This window comes from Ixodes scapularis, unplaced genomic scaffold (assembly GCF_016920785.2).
Source record: "Ixodes scapularis isolate PalLabHiFi unplaced genomic scaffold, ASM1692078v2 PGA_scaffold1__304_contigs__length_218370807, whole genome shotgun sequence".
Classification (NCBI taxonomy): Eukaryota; Metazoa; Arthropoda; class Arachnida; order Ixodida; family Ixodidae; genus Ixodes; species Ixodes scapularis.
The window spans coordinates 49,039,650-49,065,405 of NW_024609846.1; the positions used below are offsets into that span (position 1 = coordinate 49,039,650).

Genomic DNA, 25,756 nt, shown 5'->3' on the forward strand with positions numbered 1-25,756 from the left:
ATAAAAAAAAAAGTTTTGGTGCTTGGCTTGACTGATGGTGCAACTTTTCAGGGCCTTCGGTAATCCCAAAGGGTCTGCAAATCCCCATTTGAGAAGCACTGCATTAAACTGTTATGGAACTTCGAAAAAAAGGTAGGTAGACAACACATTGTTCTTGGATCGTATACTTCCCCTTTTTTCAATTTATATCAATGTGCCGTAAAATACAGAGCATGCACCCATGCAATAAGCGCCCACCCGCTACCTTCGAGACGTAAAAATAAAGAGAAGGAAATATCAGGCACCCGCCATAGAGTTCTGAGGCAACCTAGGTAATTGAGGTGCTCCTCCACACTAGCCGCTTTTCTAGTACATACGCGACGGGATCGGTCACGTAAGACCGAAGCTGAGAAGGCGGAGACGAAGACCTAAAATTTCGAGTAGGCAATTTTACAGTATTTTATCGTTACTCATTTACACAGCCAACAGGCAGACAGAGAAAATCTGCACTTGGATGTACTAAATACATATTAGGGAAGAAACAAAATTGCGCAGAGCCCCAACGACTGTCCTGCTGCTGTGACAGAGATAACCCAAGCTTTTGTTCAGACAATTGTAATTGTGTGTTTGTTTAAACAGCGGTCTCCAACATGTACCACACAGCAGTGATACACGACCGCAAGCCGATACAATGCTATGCCCATCCAGATCAAAATGGGCAGGGGTGGGGATTGAACCCAGGAGCGCTGGGTTCTGCTGTGCTAGCTTTCGCTCCACATGCTCCGAGCCGCAGTGCTCTAATACACCTGGCCACCGATCCCCCTTTTGTTCCTGCAAAAGCATCCGAGTTTGTTACGAGTCCCAGGCAGACGAAGACACAATGATCATCTAGACTCATTCTTTGTTGATACATTTCTCTACTGCCCCCAAGGGCCGGGATGGAGTAGGGGTGAGGAGGAGGGGACGACGACGTCCTTGCGGGGTGTCACATGACCCTCTGGGCTCCGTTGGGGAGGGCCGGGTTGCCCGGGTTGGCTGGTGTGGCCTCGGGACTGTGTTTCTGCGGACGCCAAGGGGGGACCACGGCAAGGGGTCAGGCACTCTAAGGCTTGCACAGGGCAGCCTTCCCACGCTTTATGACACGTGTTGTGTGTCGTAGTCACCTCGAAAACCTAAAGGGCCTGAGAAGAAATGCTTAGACTTTTATAAGACATGACCCACGAGGGTCCAACAACTGAGAGAAAATGTCGGCGACTCCGAATCCGGCTTTTATCCACAACAAAACCACCAGTCGATAGACGGCCGTCCTGTCGTGTGCAGTGATTACACAGAACTCTGAATACTTGACTATACTCTGTTTCACCGTAACTTGGCAAACGGCGAAGGCTACAACCCTGGTGGGCCAATCAGCGCGTTGGAGTGAGGCATGTGACAATATATCGTCGGGGTGCTCCTCTCCTGCGGAGAGCTGTCACGTGCTTGGCTCTGTTGCTCTGGTTGACTCAAGGCAGTCATAGCTTTCGCTCTTTGCCAAGTTACGATGAAGCAAAGTGTACTAACGAGCCATTTGAGGCACACTGTCAATACTACAAATAATACAATCCATAACACACAATTTCAATGGCTATCCAAAACCGAAAACAGCAGTGATTTAAATAAACTGAATGCATACTAGCGGAGAGGTGAAAGAATTAAGATGACTTGCAGTCTCTCACGCTGGTCCTCTGGGTTCAATTCGACTTTTGTTTGCTTTTCTCAGCAGGTGTGCAACCCTGCAGCGAGAAGTTAATTCTCAAATTCTTAAAGTTTAGCAGGTTGCCTCCCAAATCTTAATTATTTTCTTGGTTGCCAGAAGCACTATCACCCCTTGATAAAAAAGAAAGCATACTATGCAAATGAACTGGATGAAGTTGCGTGTATTAAAACCTGAAGCTGAAAAAAAAAATGGTGCAGCATTTCCCAACCGAGGTTGTAAGACACCTCTATTTATTATGGGCATAGTTTCAGTGCGGCAGACTGTAAACGGCCTAGCTTTACCACTAAATAGCCAGGAGCAGAGTTCAGTTTTCGCCGCTATGGAATATTTCGATGATGCACAACGAAATCTCTGAGTGGAATGTGCCAGCTAAGGCAATTATTTCAAAAAGTTATTGAATCGATCTTAAATAACTGGTTGCCAATTATCAATTTATACTGATACCGTCTTCCCCAAACAATAATGTTATTAAAAAAAAAAAAAAATCAATCTCAAGCTTTTTTTTTTTTTTTTTGCACATGAATTCTTTTGCAGTATTGAGTAAGGGTAGGAAAATCTACTTGTTATTGGGAGAAAACAAATATCACCTATGGCTAGGGCCTGCTATACATTTTTTTATATATCACTTGCTGCAATTTTTAAAAGCATTTAGGTAGCATTTTATTTTTTATATTTTCACACTATTTCTTCTTCTTTTTTTTTTTTTTTTTTTCCAATCGCAATGTGGGGTTGCAGCTCATTCCATACATGTAACCCATCACCAAACCATTTTTAAAGGCAAGGAGTTGGAGAATCCATCTTTCCTGTTTTGATGCGACTGTTACGTCTTTAACGATTTGTCCCGCTTTTCTCCGGACGGACCATTTGCTCCAGGAGCACCTGTATGCTTTTTTTTATGTTCTGCATTTTCTTCTTCCAAATGCTTTTTACTTTTCAAGCGTTCGAAGGCTTCTTCTGCAATTCAGAGCAGCGGCATGCAAAGGCATGTTAGTGGAAAGAAGTTGACAGAAACCTAATGTAGCAGCAATGGCACTGACCCTGTTTGAAAAATAAAAAAACAAATTACACAATTTTAGTTGTAATGTTTTCTTTTAAGTTTAATTTACCGTGCACGACTAAAGTATGTAAGCCCAACGCCACTTTTACGGCACTTGATGTTCTACACTTGGGGTCACCTTCTTCTTAAAGACAAGCAAAAGCTACCAAGAGCCTTGAAGGTGAATTAACTTCCTGCCTGGTTGCGTGACCGCCTTGACTCTGACAAAGTATACAACATACCCGATTTTAAATTCCTAAGACATTATATGTCATGCAAGGCAAATCAAGAGTGCAATGCAATGTGCTCTATATTTACTTACAACTTTGAAACAACTGATAAAAACTTCCTTTAAGGGCATCCTCCGGCACTTGTATGTGCGGATTGTTCCTAGCAGGTGGTCTGCGCTTCTCTGGCAAAAGTGTTGTGGCCGAGTTCAACTCTGGCTGACGACCCAAATGGTGCTTGAGTTCGTAATGCTTGGGCTCTCACTGAAAGTCGGACTACAGACGACGTTCTTCCCTCAACCTACGGTGACAAATCTTCTGGGTGAACTCGCAGAATGTCTCTGTTACTAAATGCAACTAAAGTTACTGCTCAGAAAATCTATTCACTATTGCGGTGGTTTATACGAGTAAATGAGCAACTGGTGACATTCCTCCCTTTGCCCGCAACTCACCTTCTTCTTTTTCTTCTCTTTCTTCTTTTTCTTGCGCTCCTTCTCTTCGTCGTGCCGCTTCTGCTTTTTGTGCTTCTTTTCGTGTGACGCGTCCGATGCATTTTCTGAAGAAAACAGAAAAACAAAGAATGCAGTCTCGCATTATTATCGAAACACTCAACTCTGAGTAACAAATGATACAGAAAAAAAAATGTTCAGCCTTTCCACTCTCGTGAAGAAGGAAGACCAACAGAGCTGTACTCGATACAGTGCCGCAACGCGCACGCGCCCGATTCCAGCTTCTTTTTGTCCGACATGCCGCAGATCGTGGATACGTCTCTGGCGAATCAGAGTCAATCGCACACAGCGCACGTGACGACAAATGGGTTCTCCAAAAACTCCCTCCGGAACTTCGCCATCGCACCCGGGAACTGTTCAGCCGGCGTGGAGTGCAGTCGTCGCCGGGCCTGGCGTTTCGACTCCGTGGCACGATCATCGTCCGTGGTGTTGACCCGTTGGCGCCCTTTACATTGCTGGTTCTGTTCTCGGCGGCGGCTTTCCAGGCAAGCGATGTGCTCTTTGGCAAGGGAATCCGAAGCGCTGGACGCAGTGGAAGTCGAGGCGACAGCGGCTTTGCAGCAGTTACGGACCCATTCGCGCTGCTGCATACGTCGCCGCTCCTTCCGCAGCCTGTCTCCTTTCCCCGAAAGGGTGCACGGCCGACCCATCGTGAGTCCAAACCGAAACTGATAAGAGCGTAGGAGTGTAGGAAACAGCGCGCAAAACAGACGAGGACGAAGAAACAAACGTGACGAGCGCTGCGCTTGTTACGTGTGCTTCTTCGTCGTCGTCTGTTTTTCGCGCTGTTTCTTACAACGAATTCACACCAACGCGCCCAACTATCCATTCTTCAATTATACAGTATAGACCACTTACAACGTAACCGCTTTTAGTGCAGGACCGGGTATAATGCAGCTTTTTTAAACCACCGGTTCGCCTCCCATAGAAGTCCATGTAATTACATACCGCTTAAAATGCAGGCGCGCGAAGGGAAATACCGGTTATAGTGCGGTTTCTGGATGAGCCCGCCGACCGACCCGGACCGACCGACGCAGCGAGCACGCTTCCCTGTGCGACACTAGATAACGGAGATAACGGCGCGAGCCGCAAGCGGCACTCGCGAGGCAAGGAGGTTGCTCGAAGAAGCGGGGAGAAGCGAAGAGAGAGGCTTCAGTTGCCAAAGCGACGGAGGGACGCACGCACGTGTCGTTCACGTGCATGCGTCCCTCCGCTGCGTTGGAATTTGGAAACTGCAACGACAAACCAATTGCAGGTCAAGGAGAAGTGTTCGCGCGCGTTGCATGCCGGTCGCGGGCCGGCTGCTTCCATCCGCAAACATGGCATCGGTTGTGAGTGGTGAAAGCTCATCGTTCCGCGTAAAAGCGCTATCCTTGACTGTCAATTTTCGTTATGTGTCGTCGAGTTTGTTTACTTTGACTACAGTGGTGCTTTCTAAGCATTTGTGTTTTCGAACATCGCCCGGATTTCTTATTTGGAGCATTTCATGCCTGTGCTCAAGTTGAAGGTATTACTGGCGCGTACCGTGTAAAGGATGCGAATTCTCACGCGTTTTCATCGCCGGAGAAAAGTGAATAGGGTTAGCAATCCTGAACGCTCGCAACGTCCGTCCACAACCCGCGACGCCGTTAAAAGGCTGCGCCAGGCAAAAGTCGCTCATTTCTATCGAAATGTGTGACACACTTGAGAGAGAAGTGTACTAGTCTGGTGAAGTAAAGACTTTCCTCAAACTAAGCTTTATTTTTCATCTAACATAAAATAAATTCTTTTACAGAGGTAAGTTGTCTCATGGCATGTATTTTGGCTTAAAAAATTGATGTTTTGGTTATAGTGCAGTACCGCTTATAGTGCGGATTTTCGCGACTCCCGCGACATACATTATATGCGGTCTACACTGTAGGTGGAAAGGTTGCCGCCATCCACGAGCGACGGCGGAAACCATACTGGTTGTGTGCTTGCTGCCGTCGCCTATAGATGGCGATAGCTGTCCAGGTAGGTTTGTGCCGACATACGCGGACACGATCCTGGGGAACCTAGCCCTTAACAGCTCCGCTGTAGAAGTATACTTTAAAATCCCACTTCCACTGAAAACTGGGTTAATCTAGACGTGGGCATTTGTCCGGTCAAATCAGGAGCGCAACGTATAATATGCAGAATTAACAAATTAGGGAAATGTTAATTATCGGTGCTTGAACTAAGTGGGTGCTTGCACGGAGTTTTATGGAAACAGTGAGATAATCCCATATGTGGAAACACGATACTATGCCTACAAAGACAACTGAATGCAGTAGAAGAAACTCATAGTTGCACCAGTTATAAGATGTGCGTCACTCACTCCACTCACTTTTTTGTGACTTTGCTTTTGTTATTTTGTTCTGACTGATGGTTACGCTGAATGTAGGTACCACGAATAAATAAATAAATAAAAACAATGGCACATTCACTAGAAGCTCTTTCTACTAAAGATGTAGGAATGCAAGATTTTAGTGCCTAAATTAAAAACTTGTGTGCCTACATCTTTAGAATGCCTTTAAGAAAAAAAAGAGTTTGGCAAGATAAATAAGGACATACACTTTGCCCCAAAAATGTTTTATTTGCATTTCTTTGAACACAGCCCTACTACAGTGAACCAACTGGTTACATATGTACGTAAATAAGCAAATAACAACACAAATGCAAAAAAAAAAAAAAGACGTGGTACAAGAAACTATGTACTTGCTCTCATTATTGTTACCCTAGCTTTTCTTACTACACATGCTTGGAAAGGCAGGCATTACTATGACCGGTGTCTACATTAGTATAAAATCTTAAGTGTTGGGGGTCTCAACTTTCCCAGCGACTCACCAGCCCAAGATTTACTGTACATTTACAAATTTCCTATGAATGCGAAAAAGTAGCAGCCATCTTTTTTTTTTACTTAAAAAAAAATTAGTAGTAGTATTTAGAAAGTTTGTGTCCAGTGTTCCTTTCCCCCATCTCCGTCACGTCCGTAGCAAACGAGTACGCCGCAACGGCATTCTCACCTTGCTGCTGAGATTCGTGGTTGGGAGTGTCGCCCATCTTGTGCTTGTGCTTCTTGTGCTTGTGTTTCTTCCGCTGCGGTTGCTGACTCATCATGCGGTACTGCTCCGGCAACTGAAATGTTGCGAAGAAGACGACGAAAGACAATTAGCGACGTTTCGGAAGCAATCAGAGGCGGCCTCACCGGTCCGGGATGAAGCCGGAAGCCGACGAGCTGCGCTCCCGACAGCGCGAGCAACTCCTTTCCTCCCACCGGGGGCTTCTCGATCAGGGACCGTAGGGAGCTGTGACGCCAACACAATGTTTGTTTTAGGAGACGCAAATAACCAGCGTCTGGACACAAACGACAAGGGAGAGAAAAGCTGTTTTCCTCTTCAAAGGAGTAAGGGCATCAAATCTTGGGGCCACTGTTTTCCAGTTAAAGCAAATCATCATCAAATGATAATGATTTTCTTTGCCCAGAAAAAAAAGAAACTGTGTAAGGTGTCGCAGCTCGTAAAATGCGTCGCAGAGCTTAGTGGTAGTTCTCGTCGTTTACAAGGCTAAACACGTTTTAAACATTGGTCGGACAAGAGAGCATTCCAGACGCGTTCCTTGAAACAAAAATGAAGTGACAATTGTGAAAAAGTGAAATTGTGGCAAAATGGAGCAATCTGTGTCGCAGAGGTTTCCGTTGTCTCTTAGTTGTCATTCATACTGGGAAACAAGTTTTATATGCAGTGAAGAGAAGGCTACAAATGGAATAGATTAAAATACACTGTGCATAAGAAAAAAAAGCATAGATCTTTGGAACTTCCACGCAAATGTACTAGAAACCACTCACTGAAGAATAACACACATATGCTTTGCAAGCAAGCTCTTGCAATTCGCTAATGCTTTCATAGATGAAACTAGAAACATTTATATACAAAAGCAAAATTAAACCCCTAAAAATACTGCTGTCCGCTGCCACCCATCACTTCAACAATGTCAGCAAGCAATCTGATACAGAAACACAAACAAGCTGCCGGCGGCAAATCACTCTTTTACATTTTATAATTCGTTCATCCCCAAAACAACAATCACGTGGAGCCACCTTCCATCGTCAGTTGTGTGTGCAACAGACGTCATTATGTTTAAACGTTGTTTAACCAATTTTCCAAGTTAATGGTTACTAAGTTCGTGTTTCTATTTTCTTAGGTTGTTATTTTGTTCTTTTAAGTGTTAATTTCCATTTGTAAGCCACTCCCCTCTGTATTGCCCTCGGGCCCTGAGGGTACAATAAATCACAGATTTTGCTGTAACCATGCAGTGAAGTAAGGTTCCAGCCAAATATATGCCAATTTTTCCAAACCAACCATTTATTTTCGCTCTCTCTCTCTCTCTCTTTAGCGAGATATTGATAATCACTTATGGCAACTACATTTTCGCATCACATTGCACTTGCAAGATGAACATCATTCCGAGAAGTTGGCAAAATGTCGGCAAGTTGATTTTTTGTTAATATATTTGTCTATACTGCCAGCATTCACTTTGAACGTAAAAGCAGGGAGCCATAAATGTGTAGCCGTGCAACATACCAAGGTAATCATGGACAAATAACAGGACAGTGAATTAGCTAAGCGACAAAGTGCTTATATAGAGCGTCATTAAAAAGGCTCGAGGTACACCAAAGCACTTCTAACGAGTTGTGAATGCGAAAGCATGAATGCTGTTCTTGCGCGCGTTCTCGTGAAGTGGCCGCGCTGTTATGCTCGAGCGGGCTCTTTCTGGGAGGCTCCGCCATCCAAACGCTTCCTTTTCCCGGCGTGCTCTGGTGCAGGCACGTAGCACCATGTGTGGCTCTCCTTGAAACTGACGCGCCTCGACCAATGGGAGCCTTATTACTTAAAGGACACATGCAAAGGAAAAAAACTTTTTTTTTTAAACGGCTTAGATGGAAAAAGGACACCATAAAACGACTTTACAACGAAGAAAAAAAATTTTTACAGCTATATTTACGGCGCAAAACGAATTTGTAGTTGGCGCCCGCGGGCACCGCGTAAACGTGGTCTGTATTTATCACGTGACTGGTCTTTATTCATCACGTGGTGCTTGCTCTCTTTCGAAAGCTTCCTATGGCCTGTAAAAGTAACTTATTCATCTTTGTTTGAAGTATAACAAAAAACCAAGACGAAAAAGTAACTTTTAGAGCCCAAAGGATACTCCTGAAAAAGCGCAAGCAGGCGTGATAGACCTTTGCGCCGGCCAGACGACGGCGGCGGCGCCCCGAAGCAGACGAACTTGTGCGGCGGCGGCGACGGCGGCGTGGAGAAACGCGTTGAAGCGGCGTTCGCACAACGCTCAGCGTGCGGCGGCGCGCGGGCCTACCACGTGACCAGCGGCGGCTCCCGCGAGCGCCAACTACAAATTCGTATAGCGCCGTAAATATAGCTCTAAAAATTTTGTTTCTTCGTTGTAAAATCGTTTTATGACATCCTTTTTCCATCTAAGCTGTCTAAAAAAAAATGTTTTTTTCCTTTGCATGTGTCCTTTAAAACTATGATGCGCGCCAGCCAACAAGAGCCCTATCCATCAGATTTCGGCTTCACTCGGAGAGGGGAATTTATTTGCCGTTTGGCTCGGCATTTTGCGCCGCTTCAAAGCTGGGATCCTTCAAATCGCATCCTCACTTAGCTCCAGTGGGAGCGGGGAGTTTAGCTGCTCTTTGGTGCGGCAGCTGATGACGTCGCCGCGCTCCATGGGACCCCCAGTTAATGCTTTCAGATTAAAAGTAGCAAGCGACACTGAGCTAACAACACCCCAGGAAAGCGTGTTCCATTCATTCACAGTAGCGAGAAAGAAGGATGTTTTCAACAACGTGGTTCTGCAAAACGGTTCAGTGAGAGTTAGATGGTGTTGGTTTGGTGCGAAATGGTGTTTCAATTTTAACCAATTTTATATTTCTTTTCAAAGGAGGAGGCTAACAATGTTTTTTCTGTCAGAGTCCTAGGTCGTCAGCCGAAAGACGAGCCATGCGGATGGAATTCCGCGCCATCTATCGAGAGGCTCCCCGAGGCCAGCGCAAAAACTGTGCGATAACCTGTTGTCCTGGTCGCCGGGTGCATCAATGTTTCCGGGCAGGTTGGGCAGGAAGGCACTCAGCTGGTCCTTGACCTTCCGGCCGCTGAACTTGTTGTAGGAATGCTCCAGGCCATATGAGACCATCAGGTTGGTGGCACCGGTGAGTTCGCTTTCTGGTTGGGGGCACGAGACAAATGAGTGTCACACATTGCTCGAGCGCCCGATGGGGCTACAGGAGCTATGCAGAGCGCAAGTTCATCTACTACTTCCACACCAGTTGCAATGATGTCAGAACGCCAAGCTCTTATTGGCTGATTGAGAAAAATAGTGGGTATACCTCAAGGCATCTAGCATTCAGGTCTACCCATGATCCTTTCGATCAAAGCCAATCAGAACTCAGCGTCATTGTGACGTCACCGCAACTCCTGCGCAAGACGACGGCAACTGTCTCCGCATTCACCGGCTGCCACAGCTGTGCACACTGGTACTCTGCACGTGCTCAGAGTGGGCCTCCACTTATTGTCTGCCACGACTAACAGACACGTACAGCTCAATGTGGGCCATACGAATGCCATGGAAGATCGGAAACAATGAACGCAGATGTGGCAACGAGTGAATTTCAACTATGTAATCAGCTCTTTTCCTTTTATGTACCTTGTTCGATGTAAGACAGGAGAGTCGACGGTACCAACTGTACCTTTCCTAACGGGCGGTGGCTTGCACTGTCTAAGCTACAGCTTTAAAGCTCCTATATTTTGTGCCTCAATATGCATCTTCCTTTCTACCTTCTCGGGCTAACGGTTGTGTGCCATTTAATGTACCACTCGCCTCCTTTTTATGACCCGTACTTGTTTAAGAGTGAGGGAAAGCATTGCTGCCACTGCCTTTAACAAAAAACGTAAGGCTATTTTTCTACGCCTGTCACGTAGCACAGTACAGCAGAAAGTGTTATTTGCAACGCTAGAAAGCATCCATTGCCCGCTGGTTTCGAATTCCCTACGGAGGTGATATGAGGCAATATATGCACACGAATAAGTACATTAATTAATTAACCCACGGTAGGTGTGTTTGTCCGCACATTGATTTCCGTTGGTATCCCACGGACAGGAGACCTCGGTTGTTGAAGGCACAGACCCGCCGCCACTAATGCTACAGCTAAAGTCCTGGGTGGATTAGCCGGAATGGTCCTGACCAGGCGCGCTAACCCGAACCAGTGATCGAGGTCGATAAGGGATCAATCGATCGACGGCAGATACTGCGACGAGTGACAACTCACTGGGGGGCTCTTTCATGAGATAAAAGGGGCCGCTGTGGACGATGGCCGGAGTCTTGCCGAGTGATATCGTCGTCTTGAGCGTCCCGGTTGTGTCCTGGCGAGACACAACCGGTGAACGAGACCCGCGAGGGCTCGATTTTGGGGAATACTGGTCCGTCCGACGCACTACATCAGCCATTGTCGCCTGCCATGTTGTTTCCCGTCATTCCGTGCAGCCCATGCCAATGCGTGCAAATGTTACCGCCTTTTGCAAATGAAGTAATGTGGTGACGTCACACTTCAACCACTTCCGCTTCCTGTTTTAGCTGAGTAGCAGCCGTAGCAGCATCGGCAGCATACTTCAACGCGCCCGCCTAGCAGCGCGCGTCGGCGCGCATTTTTCACTTTGCTCAGTTATCGTGCGAGGCATCTAATTTTATCTTTGACTTGAGCTTTTAGCCACACTGATTTTAGCTTTGTTTTAACATGGTTTCCGAGGACGACATTCTCGCTTTGAGTGCGTGCAAGTCCCTGAAAGATGTCAAGGTGTTGGAGTGAGTAGCGAAGCTACATCGTAACCTTGTGGGGGAGACGAATTTAACGTTAGACCAACCGGTACCGGCGATTGTTCTTTCCTTGTTGTTGTTGTTTTGCGGGTTAATGTGCGCATGCACCTGGTTTGTCCTAACTTTCGTTCTCGGTCGAGATCGTTAGAGCCACTATTTCGGTTTCCTGCAGTTCCAGATCAGATGGAATTCTCTTGTAACTAGTCCGCATCAAACAAAGTTTAAGCCACGATTTTCGGAAGAGTAAAGCTATACGCACTCCGGAGTGCGCTTCGCGCGGAAATGGCTATACGCACTCCTCCGAGAGATCATGCCGCTCGGGCCACCCTTTTCGAACGGCGCGTGAATCACTGGGGCGCTCGTTAACACAGCCCCCCGCCTGCGTTCACGCCGCTTCGCGGCGACAGTATCGGCTGCTAATTACAAAGCGTAACCAGTACACGCCGCTTCGCGGCGTCCAGCCGGCAATCCAAGCCCCGCTGTCCCCGATCACACCTCCGGAAAGGGAGTCCGATACCATTTAGTTCTGCGAAGTTTCTCGACAACATTCGATTTTTGTTTTTGTTTTTTACTGGTCATCGAAAAAAGGAAATGTCGTAAATATCGCCAAATGCCTCAACAAAACAAAAAGTTTGAGAAAAAAAAAAAAAAGTAGGCCCACCGCGGATCGAACCCGCGTCCACTTGCGTTTGAAGCGGACACCCTAACCGCTATGCCATGGCACCACTTTTTTTTTTTTTTTTTTTTTTTTTTTTAAAGTGTTTATTTACATGGGTATCTACACGAGAACACTATATACAATTTACATTATGTACAAAGCGTCAAAGACACAAAAGAATTGAACGGTTGTCAACCTACACAAAGAGAGTGTTACTAGTAATATTAGAAAGCTCGGAAATAGTTGGAAACAAAGGATGTACAGCACACTTCAGTTTTCCACTACAGGGAGTTGGCAAAGAGGGCCCTAAAGTGTTAAAATCCTGGTCTAGTGACACGGACTCATATGACGTCAGGCGAACGACTGATGCCTTCTATGGCTTGTTTCCATTCTTCATTATCTTCGCAGCACGCTAGCATGCTCTGACAAACGAATGTGGCAATATTCTTAAAGTTCACCCAAGACGGTTTGGCAACCCCTCCGTCCGTATCAACTTTCCGTGTCTTCCACAGGCTATATAAACCTATCACAACTAATGTGTCGAGAACCGTATCTAACTGGTCTCCAAAATGTAGGTAACGGAAATTACTTTCTTCGACTTCAAAGTCTTTTTTCACTGTCCTCTTGAAAACGTCCCAGAAGAAGACTGCATCAACACAGAGCACAAATGCATGGGTGAATGTCTCAGTTGTTTTGCAGAGCCTGCAGTTTGTGCTCCAAAATACGTCAAAACCCCGTGACTCTCGCCACTCCTTTACAGGTATTGTCCGCGAGTGAAAGCGAAAAAAGAACGACTTGCACTTCGGTGGAATGGGCAAGCGTTTGACTCTTTTTAAAACATCAGTTTCGCAGTTAGGGGGAGCAGCAAATACACCCAATCGGTACAGTGGGTCTGGAAACAAAGAAGTTAGTAGACATTTAAGTAACTTCTTCTTGGAACATGTCTCTAAGAAGTCACCGGTAAACCGTGCTCTCAGGAAGTCAATGGTGTCTGCTACCTCTTTGTAGAAGCCGCGTAAAGTGATCGTTTTGCTCGATGACTCTGTATTTACTGCTGTTCCTGTGTACTTTGATAAGAAATATGTTTTACACGTTTCTAGAAACGGGTGCTGTGGTGTTCGATAAAATTTCCATCTCGCCATTAGCTGCCTAACAAAGATATGCCCAAGACCTAGGCCGCCGTCCTCCGTTCGTCGGAAGAGGTTTGATCTCCGCATGGGCTCGTACGTTGAATTCCAAATAAACATTGCAAAAATCCTGTTAAACCTGTTAACTGTAAGTCTAGAACAGTGCATGACCTGAAGAATGTATGTTAATTTTGACAAAAGAAATATATTGCAAACGGCAACTTTGCCAAACGTGGAAAGGTATCTTAGCTTCCATATACGAACGGCGGACTTGACTTTGGTTTCTAAAGAATCCCACATGGGTTTCGGATTGTCCATGACATTCAGTGGCACACCTAAAAGCTGCGGCTTGCTCGTTGTCCACTCGATGTCGACGAACTTGGCAGGTGTTGTACCCCACTCCCCGCACCACGAACCACTACTTTTATCCTTATTCACTAAAGCACCAGACACTGGGCAGTAGTCGTCGACATGTGACATCGCTGTTACGATGCTTGGTTTGTTGGAGCAGATCAGGACCAAGTCGTCCGCGTAAGCCAGGAGTTTGACTTCGCACGCATGAAGGCGAAACCCTTGTATGTCTTTGTCATTGATGATGTTTCTGCAGAGAGGCTCTAGGTAGATATTGAAGAGTAGCGGCGAGAGTGGACAACCTTGGCGTACCGACCTTCGAACTAGTATAGATTTTGTCAGAGATCCGTTTAGAAGTAGTCTTGTCGATATGTCCTTGTAACAAAGCTTTACGCCTTTTTCAATAATTTCGCCAATATTTAGGTGCTTTAAGAGCGCAAAAAGAAAATAGTGGTCCACTCTGTCGAAGGCTTTTGCCAGGTCAAGTTGCAATATAGCTGCAGAGTCTTGTGTACGTTGGCATATCTCCAACATTGATCGTACGGTGTGGAGATTAGTTTGTATGTTTCTTCCCTTGATGGAACATGTCTGATGATCACCGACGACTCGACTTATTACTGTTTGAAGTCTTCCAGCCAGCATTCGAGCCAAAATCTTGTAGTCACAGTTCAGGAGACTGATAGGTCGGTAGCCTTCAACTCTTTGCAGTTTGATTGGGTCCTTGATTTTCGGAATAAGTATGGTATGTGCCTTCCGAAACGACAGTGGCAAGGTATCCTCGGCGTAAGATTCTTTGAAAACGTTGCAAAGAATTGGTGCTAGTCTTTCCTTCCATTTTTTATAAAAGCTTGCAGGCAATCCATCAGGACCGGGAGCTTTATTACTTTTCATTTCGGTGATGTTTTGCGTAATCTCCTGTATATCAAGGGGAGAATTTAGTTTTTCCTTCGTTTCATTTTCTAAGCTGGGCAATTTTGCTATTATTTCACGCAGCCGTGGATGGGGAGACTTATTACTTGTTGCAAAAAGATCGGCGTAATGAGAGACGAATGCATTCTGAATATCGTTTTCGTTTGTCAATTCTTGACCATTTAGTTTTATCACTGACACTGACTTTTTTCGGACGTACTCTCGTTCAGCATGAATGTTTCTCTTCGTGGGCTGTTCACCTTCAATTAGTTGTAGGGTGCGAGTCCTCACAGCAGCTCCTTCATAGCGCTTCTTGTCGTAATCTTCGATTTGTTTCTTAATGTTTTTGATTTCATTCTTATACATCCCTGGCTGCTGGCATTCAAGATTGTATAGGTATAAGAGGTCTCCATTTAAGCGCTTCTCTTCTTTTTTTTCATAATACCTAATTATCGATGACCTCTCAATCGCTTGTTCCCGTATCCTCATTTTAAACAGATCCCAACTTTGACACCACCCGGTTTTGACTTGTTCGAGGTCATGTATGAGACCTTCTACTGCATTTTGAAATTCATTATCTCCTAACAATGTTTCATTCATTTTCCAACATTCCCATGACTGTGGTCTTTCCTTTCTTCTTTTTCGATCCGAACCTACACTGACAATGACCAGGCAATGATCTGAAAAATATGTAGGGATCACATTGTAGTTACTAAGTGCTCTACTAGCCGAACCAGGTACGTAGATTCGGTCCAAACGCGCATGTGATGAACCCTGAAAGTGTGTGTATTGAAGAACGTTCTGTGTTGTGCAAACATCTATAAGGTCGCAATCCCTAACCAGAGCTCGGAGAACGTCTACACTTGGGTCCATAATTTTCTTGTTCGGAATTCTGTCCTTGACATGCAAAACACAGTTAAAATCTCCGAGCATAATAACATCGAATCTGGTATCAGCATGTATCCTTACTTGATTAAATAAGTTTTCTCTTTGCGCTTGGTCATTGTACGCGTAAACAACGACTATGCGGCAGGGGTTTCCTTGTATAAGGGCATTAGCAACTAGGAGCCTTCCTGCATCCACACCTTCGATTAAACTGCACATTCGATAGTCAAAACCTTTTCGAAACAAGAGCGCACATCCAGCAGAATAATCAATTGCTGGGCAGTGGTAGATGTCGTATGAGCTTGCCCATAGGGTGTTTGCCGAGAACAGAACATTTCCTTCAGAAACTTTTGTCTCTTGGAGTGCTACTATGTCGATGTTGTGCGGTTCTAAAAACCGAAACAGCTGATATTGTTTTTTGCGCGAATTTATACCTCGAACGTTAAGTGAGCATATGGTGAAAGTACTCGTCTGGGTGGTGCCAAGGTTGACTGTGGTCATTTACACGTTGGCTTCTGATCGGGTTAGGTTGTCCTTTTCCGTTCCTTAAACTTCGACTTTCCCCGCTGTTCTTGCAAGTCCACGCGCCCTCGTTCATCTTCGCTAACGACGAGGGCATCTTTAGAGCAGCAAGGTTCCTCATTCAGGAGGGCTTCACTTGTGTCCACCTTCGCCTTCTTTGTCGTCCTCTCGTCTTTTCCCTCATTCGAAGTAGGCGAAGTTGATTGGATGGACAACTTTCTTGCCTCCTTGGCTTTGTTGGTTGAGCTGTCGTCCTTGGTTCTAGTTAGCGTTTCTTGCGTTAAGACCTCTTCCCGACTAGGCTTGGGTGCTTCATCATGTTGACCCGAGGGCCCTTCACCTGAACTGGAGGTATTTTCGTGGGATTCCTGAGACTCGCCCATTGGTTCCAAGTCTTTCGTGAACATCTCATCGACGTCCATGATGTGCTCGCTCACATCAGCCACTGGAGAGGCGTTACCTTGTAGCTTAGATGCATAGGTAACAATGCATTCCTCGGTCGAATGGCCAAATCGCCAGCACTGCGTGCAGCGGGGGGTCGAGCACTGCCTGCGGATATGGCCAATCGCTTTGCAGCGCAGGCAGAGCGGAGGTCGTCCGGGAATGACCACCAGGGTGTTCACTCCGTAGATGTTCAGCGTGTGTGGGACCTTGTCAACCGTGAGATGGTCTTTGAGGGCGAGGGTCACTATTCGGGTCAGGGTGTCTGTTTCTTCGAGATCTGAAAATCTCCACTTCTCTCTTGTTATATCTTTGACCGTTCCAAACGGTTCCAACACCTTCTTGATTTCACTGTCTGGAAGCTGAGGTGGTAGCCACAGAAGCTTCATCTTGATTTCGTCCTTGGTTGGATCAATCACGAGGCACCTTTTTTGCTTGATCTCAAGCTCTTCGCATGCCTTGATTTTGCATTTTGCGGCTCCGTTGGCGAAGACAGCCATCCAGACATGGCTCATTTGATATGGGCCCAATGCTATTAGATCGGTTCGTTCAATCATCGAAAACAGAACTTCCTTGAAGTCTGTCGCCTTGTAGGGCCTTCCGGACATGTCCGCATGCAGAAAGAGAGAGTTTGTAACTAGCATACCTGTCGGTAGACGTGGAAGAATGATACGATATTCCTTGGACTGCTTGGAGCATTCCACTGCCTGTTCATTTACCCGGTCAACGAGGACCGTCATGCTGCTCTCCTTGGAGCTCATCTTGCGTCTTGCTAAATCGCTGCCTTCTTTGCAGCAGGTCCCAGGGCCACAAGGGCCCCAGTAAGTGACTTAAAATCGGAAGGCGAAAATTCGGGCGTTCAATGGCGAGCACTTCTTCTTCTTCCGCCATGGCACCACTTTGGAAACTCGTTGTGTCCACTCTTTTTATACGAGAAAAGCGGAGTGCGTATAGCCATTTCCGTCCGAAGCGCACTCCGGAGTGCGTATAGCTTTACTCTTTTCGGAATAACTCGTGCGATCTGTCGACGGAGTGATTCGATATTAATTTGCCTGTTTGTTTTTTTTCTTTGCGCAGTAAACGTTTTTTTAGTACTACTGCCCTTTGTGCTTATCGAGAGGAGAAAGAAGGAGTCTTCATAGGACTTGAGTATCCATGTCTAACGACGGTGACTGGGAAGCTCAATCTAAAGGCCCGTTCACACTCTTGCGACCTCTTAAACCTGGGTTCCTTAAAACTTCTTAAACCGGAGAACACACTGGCGCCATCTATTGGGAAGCAGTGTAAACTCGGCGGTCCGGCATATTTTTTTTATTTCTCGCGCGTTATCCTTTCTTTTTTGGCTCGAAAAACTTTTGTCAATGTTATAAACGAGCCTTTCTATGGGTATTACGCACATTTGACCTCGGAAATCCCGCAAAACCTTCGCTCTTGTGAAATGCAGTTCCATGGTCACCGCATAGATGGCGCCACAATGCCAGTGTGTTCCGTCATTCTAAAAACATTTAAGAAGTTTTAAGAGATCTCGTCTCTCAGTCGTGCTCGGTCGCAAGAGTGTGAACGGGCCTTAAGTGCTCGAAACTCGTCCAACACAAGGTCGGAGCCGAAAGTTTGCGGAGCGCGCCAATTGGATTTAGGCGACAAAAGCGCCGCGTCATCGTAGCGCGAGTCCAATTGGCACGATCCGCAAACTTCGACCTTAACTTTGTGTTTGACGAGTTTAAGGCCCTAGGTCACGTTTAGCATCGTTGCCTGAGATCTGGTACACCGCACGTCCATTTACTCTCAAACCATTAATTCTGAAAATTGTGAATTCTTTTCCCCCAGCTTGAGTAACAGGGAGCTGCGTGTCCTGGAGCCATGCAACTTCCGAGGGTTGCGCAACTTGGAGTGCCTGGACCTGTCCAGAAACTCTCTGAGGACCCTCCCCGACTTGGAACTCCCCAAGCTGCGGAGTCTCAACGTCGAGGAGAACCTCATCCAGGACCTGACCTTCTTGAAGAGTTACCCCAACCTCACCGAACTGATGGTTACGGGCAATCCGATTGTTGTGAGTACGCCTTTTCAACTCTTGCGCTGGTGAATATGTATTGTTAACTGACGCCCTGCCTGTTTGAAGTCCGCAGACAGAAACATTGCTGTGTCGCTGCTACCCGAACTGGCTTCCCTGGACGGGTCCAGCTGCAACCCGTTGAGAAAACTCGAAGCCTGCGGCGACAAGAAGCTCTTGCCTCAAGTGAGTTTAGTCTCTGGACGCAGGTGCTCTTAACTGTGAGCATTCTGCCTTTGATAGCACTTCAATGCACGTACAGACAAAGCCCGGCAGAGGCCAAGTGCAAGCTGGAGGTGGATGACTGTACTACGGTGAAAGGGGAAAGGAAAATGAACCTTCATGTTTGGGCAGTTCTGGTGGTAGAGTCTACCAGAACTGTCCAAACTATGTGAACGGCGTGTGCCCTTTCGCTCTTTTACCCCACCAAATCGGTTGAAATGCCCGTGGAGGATAGCCGGTTTGTCTTCTGCTTATCAGGATCGGGCACATGCCCTTTCCCTCTTGTACCTCTATGGTTCCATTGAAATGCCCAAATGTATGTACCATATTTTCCAGACCCATTGTAATTCCGTCTGCACCCATTGTAATTCTGCAAAAGCCAACATCAGCTGAAAAAGAAAAAAAGAAAAAGATTTTCCTTATGGTGAATTCCACTCATAGATCCGGAGCGCTTTCCAAAATCCGCGAGGGAGGCAAAATTCTGCTCCGAATCGACGAGGGGAAGATAAGCTTGCATTTTTGGAGCGACCTCCCCCACACTCCTCCCCACCGCTTCCCCCTCCGCCGTTCAAAATGGCCGCTGCTCGAACTTGAAAAGCCCATCAATGCTTCAGCCGACTGACCTTTCCGACGATCAGTGACAACTGTCACTGCTTAGCTTAATTATACATACCACGGCACCCATGTCACAAATAACGAAGACGTCCGCGTAGGCACCATCACATACCTTTCGGCCTTCTCGAAGCGGCGGGGCACGAACAGCGGTTGCCAGCGGTGGAGTTCAGATTTCTGGTACGACTTTAACAAACACAGATGTAACAAACCATCATTTGCATGGTCGTTGCCTAATCTTTTCTTGCTTTACTGCACGGGAAAACGCCGGCGGAATACTGTGTGAAAAGATAAACAATCATTGGCTGCAGAATGAGCAGGCCTAACCTTGCGTCTGCCTCCAGCTTTTCTGTCGTATTTTTTTTTTTACTGCACGGCAAAATGCTGGCGGCATGCAGTGTAAAAAGGTAAACAATCATTGGCTGCAGAATGAGGAGGCCTAACCTTGCGTCTGCCTCCGGCTTTTCTGTCATTCTTTTTCTTGTTCTTCCTCTTACGATCACAAATGTCAGCACTTACGATTTACCACGCTCCACAGTCCCGGCTTTCTATCCCTGATCTATGTGAGGTAGAAGCATTCGAGCCGTCACAATCCCGCGTTAACAACCGACGCACCCAAACAGATCCAACTCGACGACCCAACCGGCCCGCCGACCTCTCCAACCTTGCCGCGCATGCACACTGCCGATTTAGAAGGAAATCACGTAGGCCGCTCTGTCAACTTCCGGAAAGATCTGTGAAATCCCGCTGAGCAAGTTCAGCGGGGTTTGAGGCACTCCGTAGAGCGGGCGCTGCCAGAGATCTACGAGCGGGGGATGACCAACTTGAGCCAGATCTCCGAGCGGAATATGCGCGCTCCAAGTGGAGCGCTTTTGGAGCGCTCAAGATCAGCGAGTGGAATTCACCATTAGATAGTCTGCACCCGATGTATAGTCCACAGGCGCCAATTTCGTCTAAGGGCAAGGGAAACACAGTGCCAGTATGACCTTGTTTCATTGTTCCGTTGCAACAGAAAACAAAAGCAATGACCTTGTGTATAATCCGCACGTCATTAAATATCAACATTTAGTAAAAACAGGTTGTGCATAAAACGCACAGTGTCAAATATCAACCTTAAAAAAAAACAAAAAAAAATATATATAGTTTGCACAGCACAAAAGATTAACTTTTAAACAATGTACTATATAGTCTGCGGACTATGGACGAGAAAATACGGTAGGTGGCGCTGTACTCGAACAAAATGGCACCGCCCAGAGGTCTCCTAGTGAAATGATCTGTAGTCGAGCGGACATCCGGTGACCCAGAAATTTTCAGCGAGGGCTGCATCAGTTTACTTCCTTTTTTCCCACAGATCGCTAGCATGTGGGAGGTCTACTTTCAAGGCAGGCTGGGTCCTGACATGAGTGACGATGACGTAGCTGTGCTCAAGAAAGACTTTCTGAGGCAGCTACGTCGAGCAAACGTTGAGTGCAACGAGTTCCCGCCCAAGTTCAAGAAGTTTAAGGTCTGCAACTCTGACTCTGTCCTGTTTGTGCTACTGTTTAATAGCAGTTCAAATGCCACACCGTTTAACTGCTTAGGCTGTTAGCAGTCAAACTTGTATGAGGTAGCAGAGTCCTCAAGTCATCACTTATGCATAGCGTTTGCCACTAATCATGATATAATCCTGATTTTTACGAACTATGACAATTTTTATGAAAATTACAATGAATCCAGACCTTGTTAGAATATACTCGTCTATATAAGGCTTTTACTATATATTTTAAGTGCCATCTAGGTCAATGGGCTGATGAGGTCAGCATGACTGCCAAAAAGTTTCTAAACCCTGCAGTCCGTGTAAAAGTGTTTTACAGGTTTCACTGGCATATGTCTAGTGGTTCGGAGCTTTTTTTATTGTCACAGTCTATGCTAGAAATAACCTTTCCAAGTAATTTTGGGGTAAAAGAAGAAACAGTTTGAAACTTTATTTAAAATGCGAGATGACAACATTTGGATATGCTTTGGGCTAAACCTAGATCTATTTGCGTTTGCAGGTCGAGTCTCTTGGAGAAGAGATCTTCAAAGAAAAGGTCTCTCAGCTTAAAAACCGCTCGCTGAGAACTCCCAGGAAGAATGCCGAAGTCTGTGGCGCAAGTTTGGTTTCATCTCCCAGAGTTTCCCACAAGCTTTTATCGACTCCAAAGGAGAGTTCAACTCCTTCCAAGCTTGCATCCCCCACGAAGCGGTCATGCCCCAACGGCAATCGGAAAGAGACGACCCCGTTGAAAGCCTACCTCTCGAGCAAAGGTTCTTCCACCACATCCAATACTTGTGAACTACAATGTTCTCCGACGAAAAAGGTCAAGGCCCTGGAAGCTCAAGCTCCAAAAGCACCCAGAAAGAGCCTACAAAAAGCATTTTCTAAAGAAGATGCTCGTCAGAAGGTCAAGGTGAAGGGCAATGTTCTTTGCAGCTGTGATTCTACGCAGTCCATGGCTTTAGTGAAAGGAATTTTTAGTGCTTGAATAGTGCAAGTTCTTTAGCAGTGATAAGCATGGAAGCATCACTTTGCACATAACTAGCATGTTTTGGCCTTTTCTGTGGTAGAAATTTAAAGTAAACAGGAAGTGTATCTGGAAACAGCTTTGCATCTGCGAAGAGCTATTTGCTTTGGGTCTTTCTCTTGCATGAGAAACTACAATGTCAGTGTGCTTTTTGGTGTTTGAAAAATTTTGTAAAGGGTCTATCGGACACTTGACCGTAAAGAGGTTTAACTACCGTAATATCCCGAGTCATCACTCACCTTTCTTTTTGGGCGAATATCGATTTCCGAAAAAACACGGAGTGATCGCCCACCTTGACAGATACTCCAACAGCAGACTTCACGATCCGTGAGCGTTCATCCTACCCGCATGACGCGGCCGCGGACATTGCAGTTGGAGGACGTCCGTGACAAAGTAAAACGAAGGAGGGAAAGGCGCTTCTCTGTTTACACATTTCTTCCCCGATTTTTGCGACCCCAAAGTCGGTGTACATGCGTGCAAAAGGAAAACGATAGAAACAACAGAATAAAACTTAGTTCTGCTTGCAAAAGAGTTCAGTCGGACAAAAAAAAAGACGTCTGAAAGATAACACAAGCAGTAACCCATTCAGGAATTGCGAGGTCAGCGAGCGCCCCATATCCCAGAGTGTAAGGTCCGTCTCTATCGAAATAAGGTCACTGCGATCCCGCTCCTCCCAGGACATTGCAACCGCGGCTGGTCATGTTGTGCAATGTTTGCGATAAAGCCAACAGGTAAATAAAAGATTTGCTGGAGCGCTGCACAGAGACATTCCAGCAAAGCGTCCCGCTTAGAGCTTTGTGTTTGTGGCGCCGCCCACGCAACACAGCGCCGCCGCCTCAACCCGCGTTGATAGCACGTGGTGTACAGACGCACGCTTGTATGCACCAAACAAGAAAGTTGCAGAAGAGCCCACTCTTTGTGATTGACAAGGCGACCAACTTGGCCCACTGCTAAAATATATGCCCAATGCAATTGCCAGCTTTCCCGTTTCCCCTAGCATCGCTCTTCGTCACTTCTTTTGCCCACTCGCTCACTCTCTGCACCTGGTTGATTTTTTCTATTTCCTTGTTGACTCTTTTTCTTTTTTTATACTAATGAAAAGAACATAGCGGTGTTAGAAACATGCTTTCACGGAACAACTGTTTGTGCGGTACGCCGATCGGCGGTGTTCATCGCTCGTATGCAAGCAACAAACATTGCGATAGTAAAACATTCCTTCATGACCATTTCTTGCTCAAAACGATGCAACTAATTCAAGTTTTGAATTTAATGTATCTTTTGCGCAGCTGTGCTAGATATGTACAGAAAACGGGCGTTTTTGTTTTTTTGCTTTTTCTAAACTTTGTGTTTACCCACCAAAACATGGCCCACCCCATTTTTTTTAATTTTTTTATGAATTTCAGGTGGCAGGGGCATGGGCGATGACTTGGGATATTATGGTACATACATACGCTTTCTTTGTTTCGGCCAACTGCCGACAAATTAAAGTGTCCTGTATTCAGAAAACGGTGTTTTTTTATGTGATCTTGTGTTCCTTTGTCCTTAAATGGTGTCCAACGGTAATTTCAGCCTTTACTCCACTTTTTAATGCTAAAAAGTGGTTGTGTGGATATTTATACAGCGAGTAGTTTCAAAGTTGCGACAAGTCACTTGCTGTAGTTGAGCAATTTAGCCAGTGCAGTACGACTGCTAGCCTGGGGTCTTTAACATGCACCACGCAGTAGTGATACACGACCGCACGCCAGTACGATGCTCATCCAGATCGAAATGGGCAGGTTTGGGGATTGGATTGTTCTGCAGCGCAAGCTTTCGCTCTACGTGCTCCGACGTTTTAATGCTAAAAAGTATTAGGTCCACCATATTTTGCATGAGAGAGGATTAGTATTTGAAATCATTGTTGATCACTTTGGTTTATGGTTGAACCCGCAAGGGTTTCTTCTAAATATTTCTTAGCATCAAGGAAAATAAAATTATTAGTTCCTGTCCCAATATTACTTTCATATGGGTCATGCTGATTATAACAACAACAGGTAACCTCGATGCCATGCAACAGGAAACATCATGCATGTTAACTCGTTCGACCCTGGATTTTGAATTGAAGTGCTTCGATATACTCGCCATACTCTGCCCTTTCATGCCTATGTATTGCAAAAGATAGAAACTAACTGACAGGGACAATATAAAAAGAAGACAACTAGATTCTGAAACCCTAAAAAGAGCTGCAAAATTAAGGGGACAACGACAATAAATGCTCTGTAGCAGTGGTTCTCAACCACTGATAATTTGCGGTCCCCTTGTGGGTCAACAGAGATGATGGAGGACCCCGTTTCTGGTGAGGTAAAGGGGAAGGTATAGGTTAATTATAATAATTATTTAATAACTTGATATAACTAAGGGATAGTGTGAAGTAGACTTTTCTCAATGACATACCCACAAAAAAACTCACCCAAAAATTTTAATGTTTCTTCTTAATCTTAAAAAAAGACAACTTTTATTACCGGGCTTGATTGATAAGGCATGCCTTCGCGGACCCCCAAGGTTCCGCGGACCCCCATTTCAGGATCACTGCTCTGTAGGAGGCCATTTTTGAGAAATGCTTTTGTAAGTTTCCATATTTTTCTCATGCTGCCTTTTCAGCGTACCATAAAAGGAGCTAAAGTGTTTGCATTCCTGCGCTGTCACTCGTTGGATCCAAATGACTCCGGCACCCAAGTCTGGCAAGCTGGCTTTGAACCGACCCACGCCGCTATGGGTGAGCCTGCACTGGTGCATCTCTCTTTCTCAACTTTGTGCGCTGGCAGTTTTCTTATCAGTAGGGTTCCGCATTTCCAAAGTTTACATTACATTTTCTTCATATTCCAATTGTTTTGGAGGACGGTTTATTTTCTATAAATTCTGTCTTTTTAGGCGGACAAAATAACGGCGTTCACAGAGGCTTCTGTTGAAGAAGACAGGAGGAGTGTGTGGAATTTCTTACCCTCCAGGGTACATGCATAGGGACCGAATTCATATGGGTGTCCCAAGCAAACCTTTTGCTGTAAAACGAGCCGGAAAAATCGGCGCCTGCACATGGAAAGTTAAAAGTTTCGCCAAATGTGCTCTGACCAGGTCAAGTGCACCGTCTGAAGTTTCAAGGCACAGTTCTCTTGCTGTAAAAAAATGAAAGAAAAAAAACTTGCCAAGGTCAAGGTTGGGCTTGTTCGCAGACGACCGAGTTAGCAACGCTATGCGGAGTGCAAGTTCGTCTGCTTCTTGCACAGAGGCTGCGATGGTGTCAAAACGCCATCTTGAGAGTCGCACCGCCACCGTCGAGCGGCTTGAAACCTGAAATGCCTGCTAGTTGTAATAGCGCAACTGTCTGCATAGGCAGCAGTGTGGGTGGGGGGTACTTGGCTAGACTTGGCTGTGGTCGGTATGGCTTGAACTTGGCCAGTTGAATCGAGCTGACTAATGATGGGCCGTCAGCTTGCCTCCTGGAAAGAACGAGGACAAGACGGTGGTGTGCAGACGTTTTCATGCCCTTCACATACCTTTTTGTGATAATATAGCTTGCAGTGATAACCCAATCAAAGCATTGACACAGGGTTGGAATTGGTCTTGTTGCCTTAGATGAAGTAGTCGTTAGCCTAAACATGACGATAAGTATGATAAAAAGCCCTCGCAATTCACACTGACAGTCGACCGACTTAATAAATAAGAATCAATGGGGAACGTGTGAAGCTCAATAACATTGCAGCCACACTCGCACTGCAGCTTCTTTTGCTCATCACACACTTTCCGGGATTGTTCTTATGCTTAATAAAGTTATTTGTGCACCTGACGACGACACAATAATAGCCATACAACCATCGATTTTCAGAAATAGTAACATGATAAAAATCAACACTCGGAACTAACTCTCGCATGACGTCCGTCTCTAAGCTTTTTCACCCGTACCCTTGGCGATTGCGTACCCTGTGTCAGCGACAGTGTTGGGAAGCACTTTAAGTACAGTGCACTTAAATTACTACTTCAAGTAGGTTTAGAAAACTTGTGCGTTACTTTA

The 25,756-nt window shown here is 45.8% G+C and overlaps 2 protein-coding genes across 2 annotated transcripts in view; one reads left to right on the forward strand and one right to left on the reverse strand.

The window, feature by feature from the left end:
* Window positions 1-860: 860 nt before the first annotated feature.
* LOC8023349 (mediator of RNA polymerase II transcription subunit 19) lies at window positions 861-11,053 on the reverse strand. Its single transcript, XM_002400510.5, has 6 exons — window positions 10,847-11,053; window positions 9,590-9,743; window positions 6,713-6,812; window positions 6,531-6,642; window positions 3,451-3,554; window positions 861-1,039 (listed from the first exon to the last, which is right to left on the reverse strand). Exons 1-6 carry the CDS (start codon window positions 11,022-11,024, stop codon window positions 965-967), a joined length of 723 nt encoding a protein of 240 aa, XP_002400554.1. The 5' UTR covers window positions 11,025-11,053; the 3' UTR covers window positions 861-964.
* A 133-nt stretch (window positions 11,054-11,186) lies between these two features.
* The window catches only part of LOC8023348 (leucine-rich repeat and WD repeat-containing protein 1), a 33,663-nt gene continuing 19,093 nt past the window's right edge, over window positions 11,187-25,756 (forward strand). The window contains exons 1-6 of the mRNA XM_029967219.4: window positions 11,187-11,379; window positions 18,112-18,334; window positions 18,404-18,520; window positions 20,520-20,672; window positions 21,202-21,597; window positions 24,349-24,463. Of these exons, the coding sequence (XP_029823079.2) occupies window positions 11,312-11,379; window positions 18,112-18,334; window positions 18,404-18,520; window positions 20,520-20,672; window positions 21,202-21,597; window positions 24,349-24,463 (1,072 nt within the window). The 5' untranslated portion in view covers window positions 11,187-11,311. The remainder of the gene's footprint in view (window positions 11,380-18,111; window positions 18,335-18,403; window positions 18,521-20,519; window positions 20,673-21,201; window positions 21,598-24,348; window positions 24,464-25,756) is intronic.

Coding starts and splice junctions, on each gene's coding strand:
- LOC8023349 (XM_002400510.5), bottom strand. CDS start 11,024: ATGGCTGATGTAGTGCGTCGGACGGACCAGTATTCCCCAAAATCGAGC. Junction 3,555..6,530: donor CCACGAATCTCAGCAGCAAG/GTGAGAATGCCG, acceptor TGTTTTCTTCAG/AAAATGCATCGGACGCGTCA. Junction 1,040..3,450: donor AAGAGAAGAAAAAGAAGAAG/GTGAGTTGCGGG, acceptor TGGCGTCCGCAG/AAACACAGTCCCGAGGCCAC.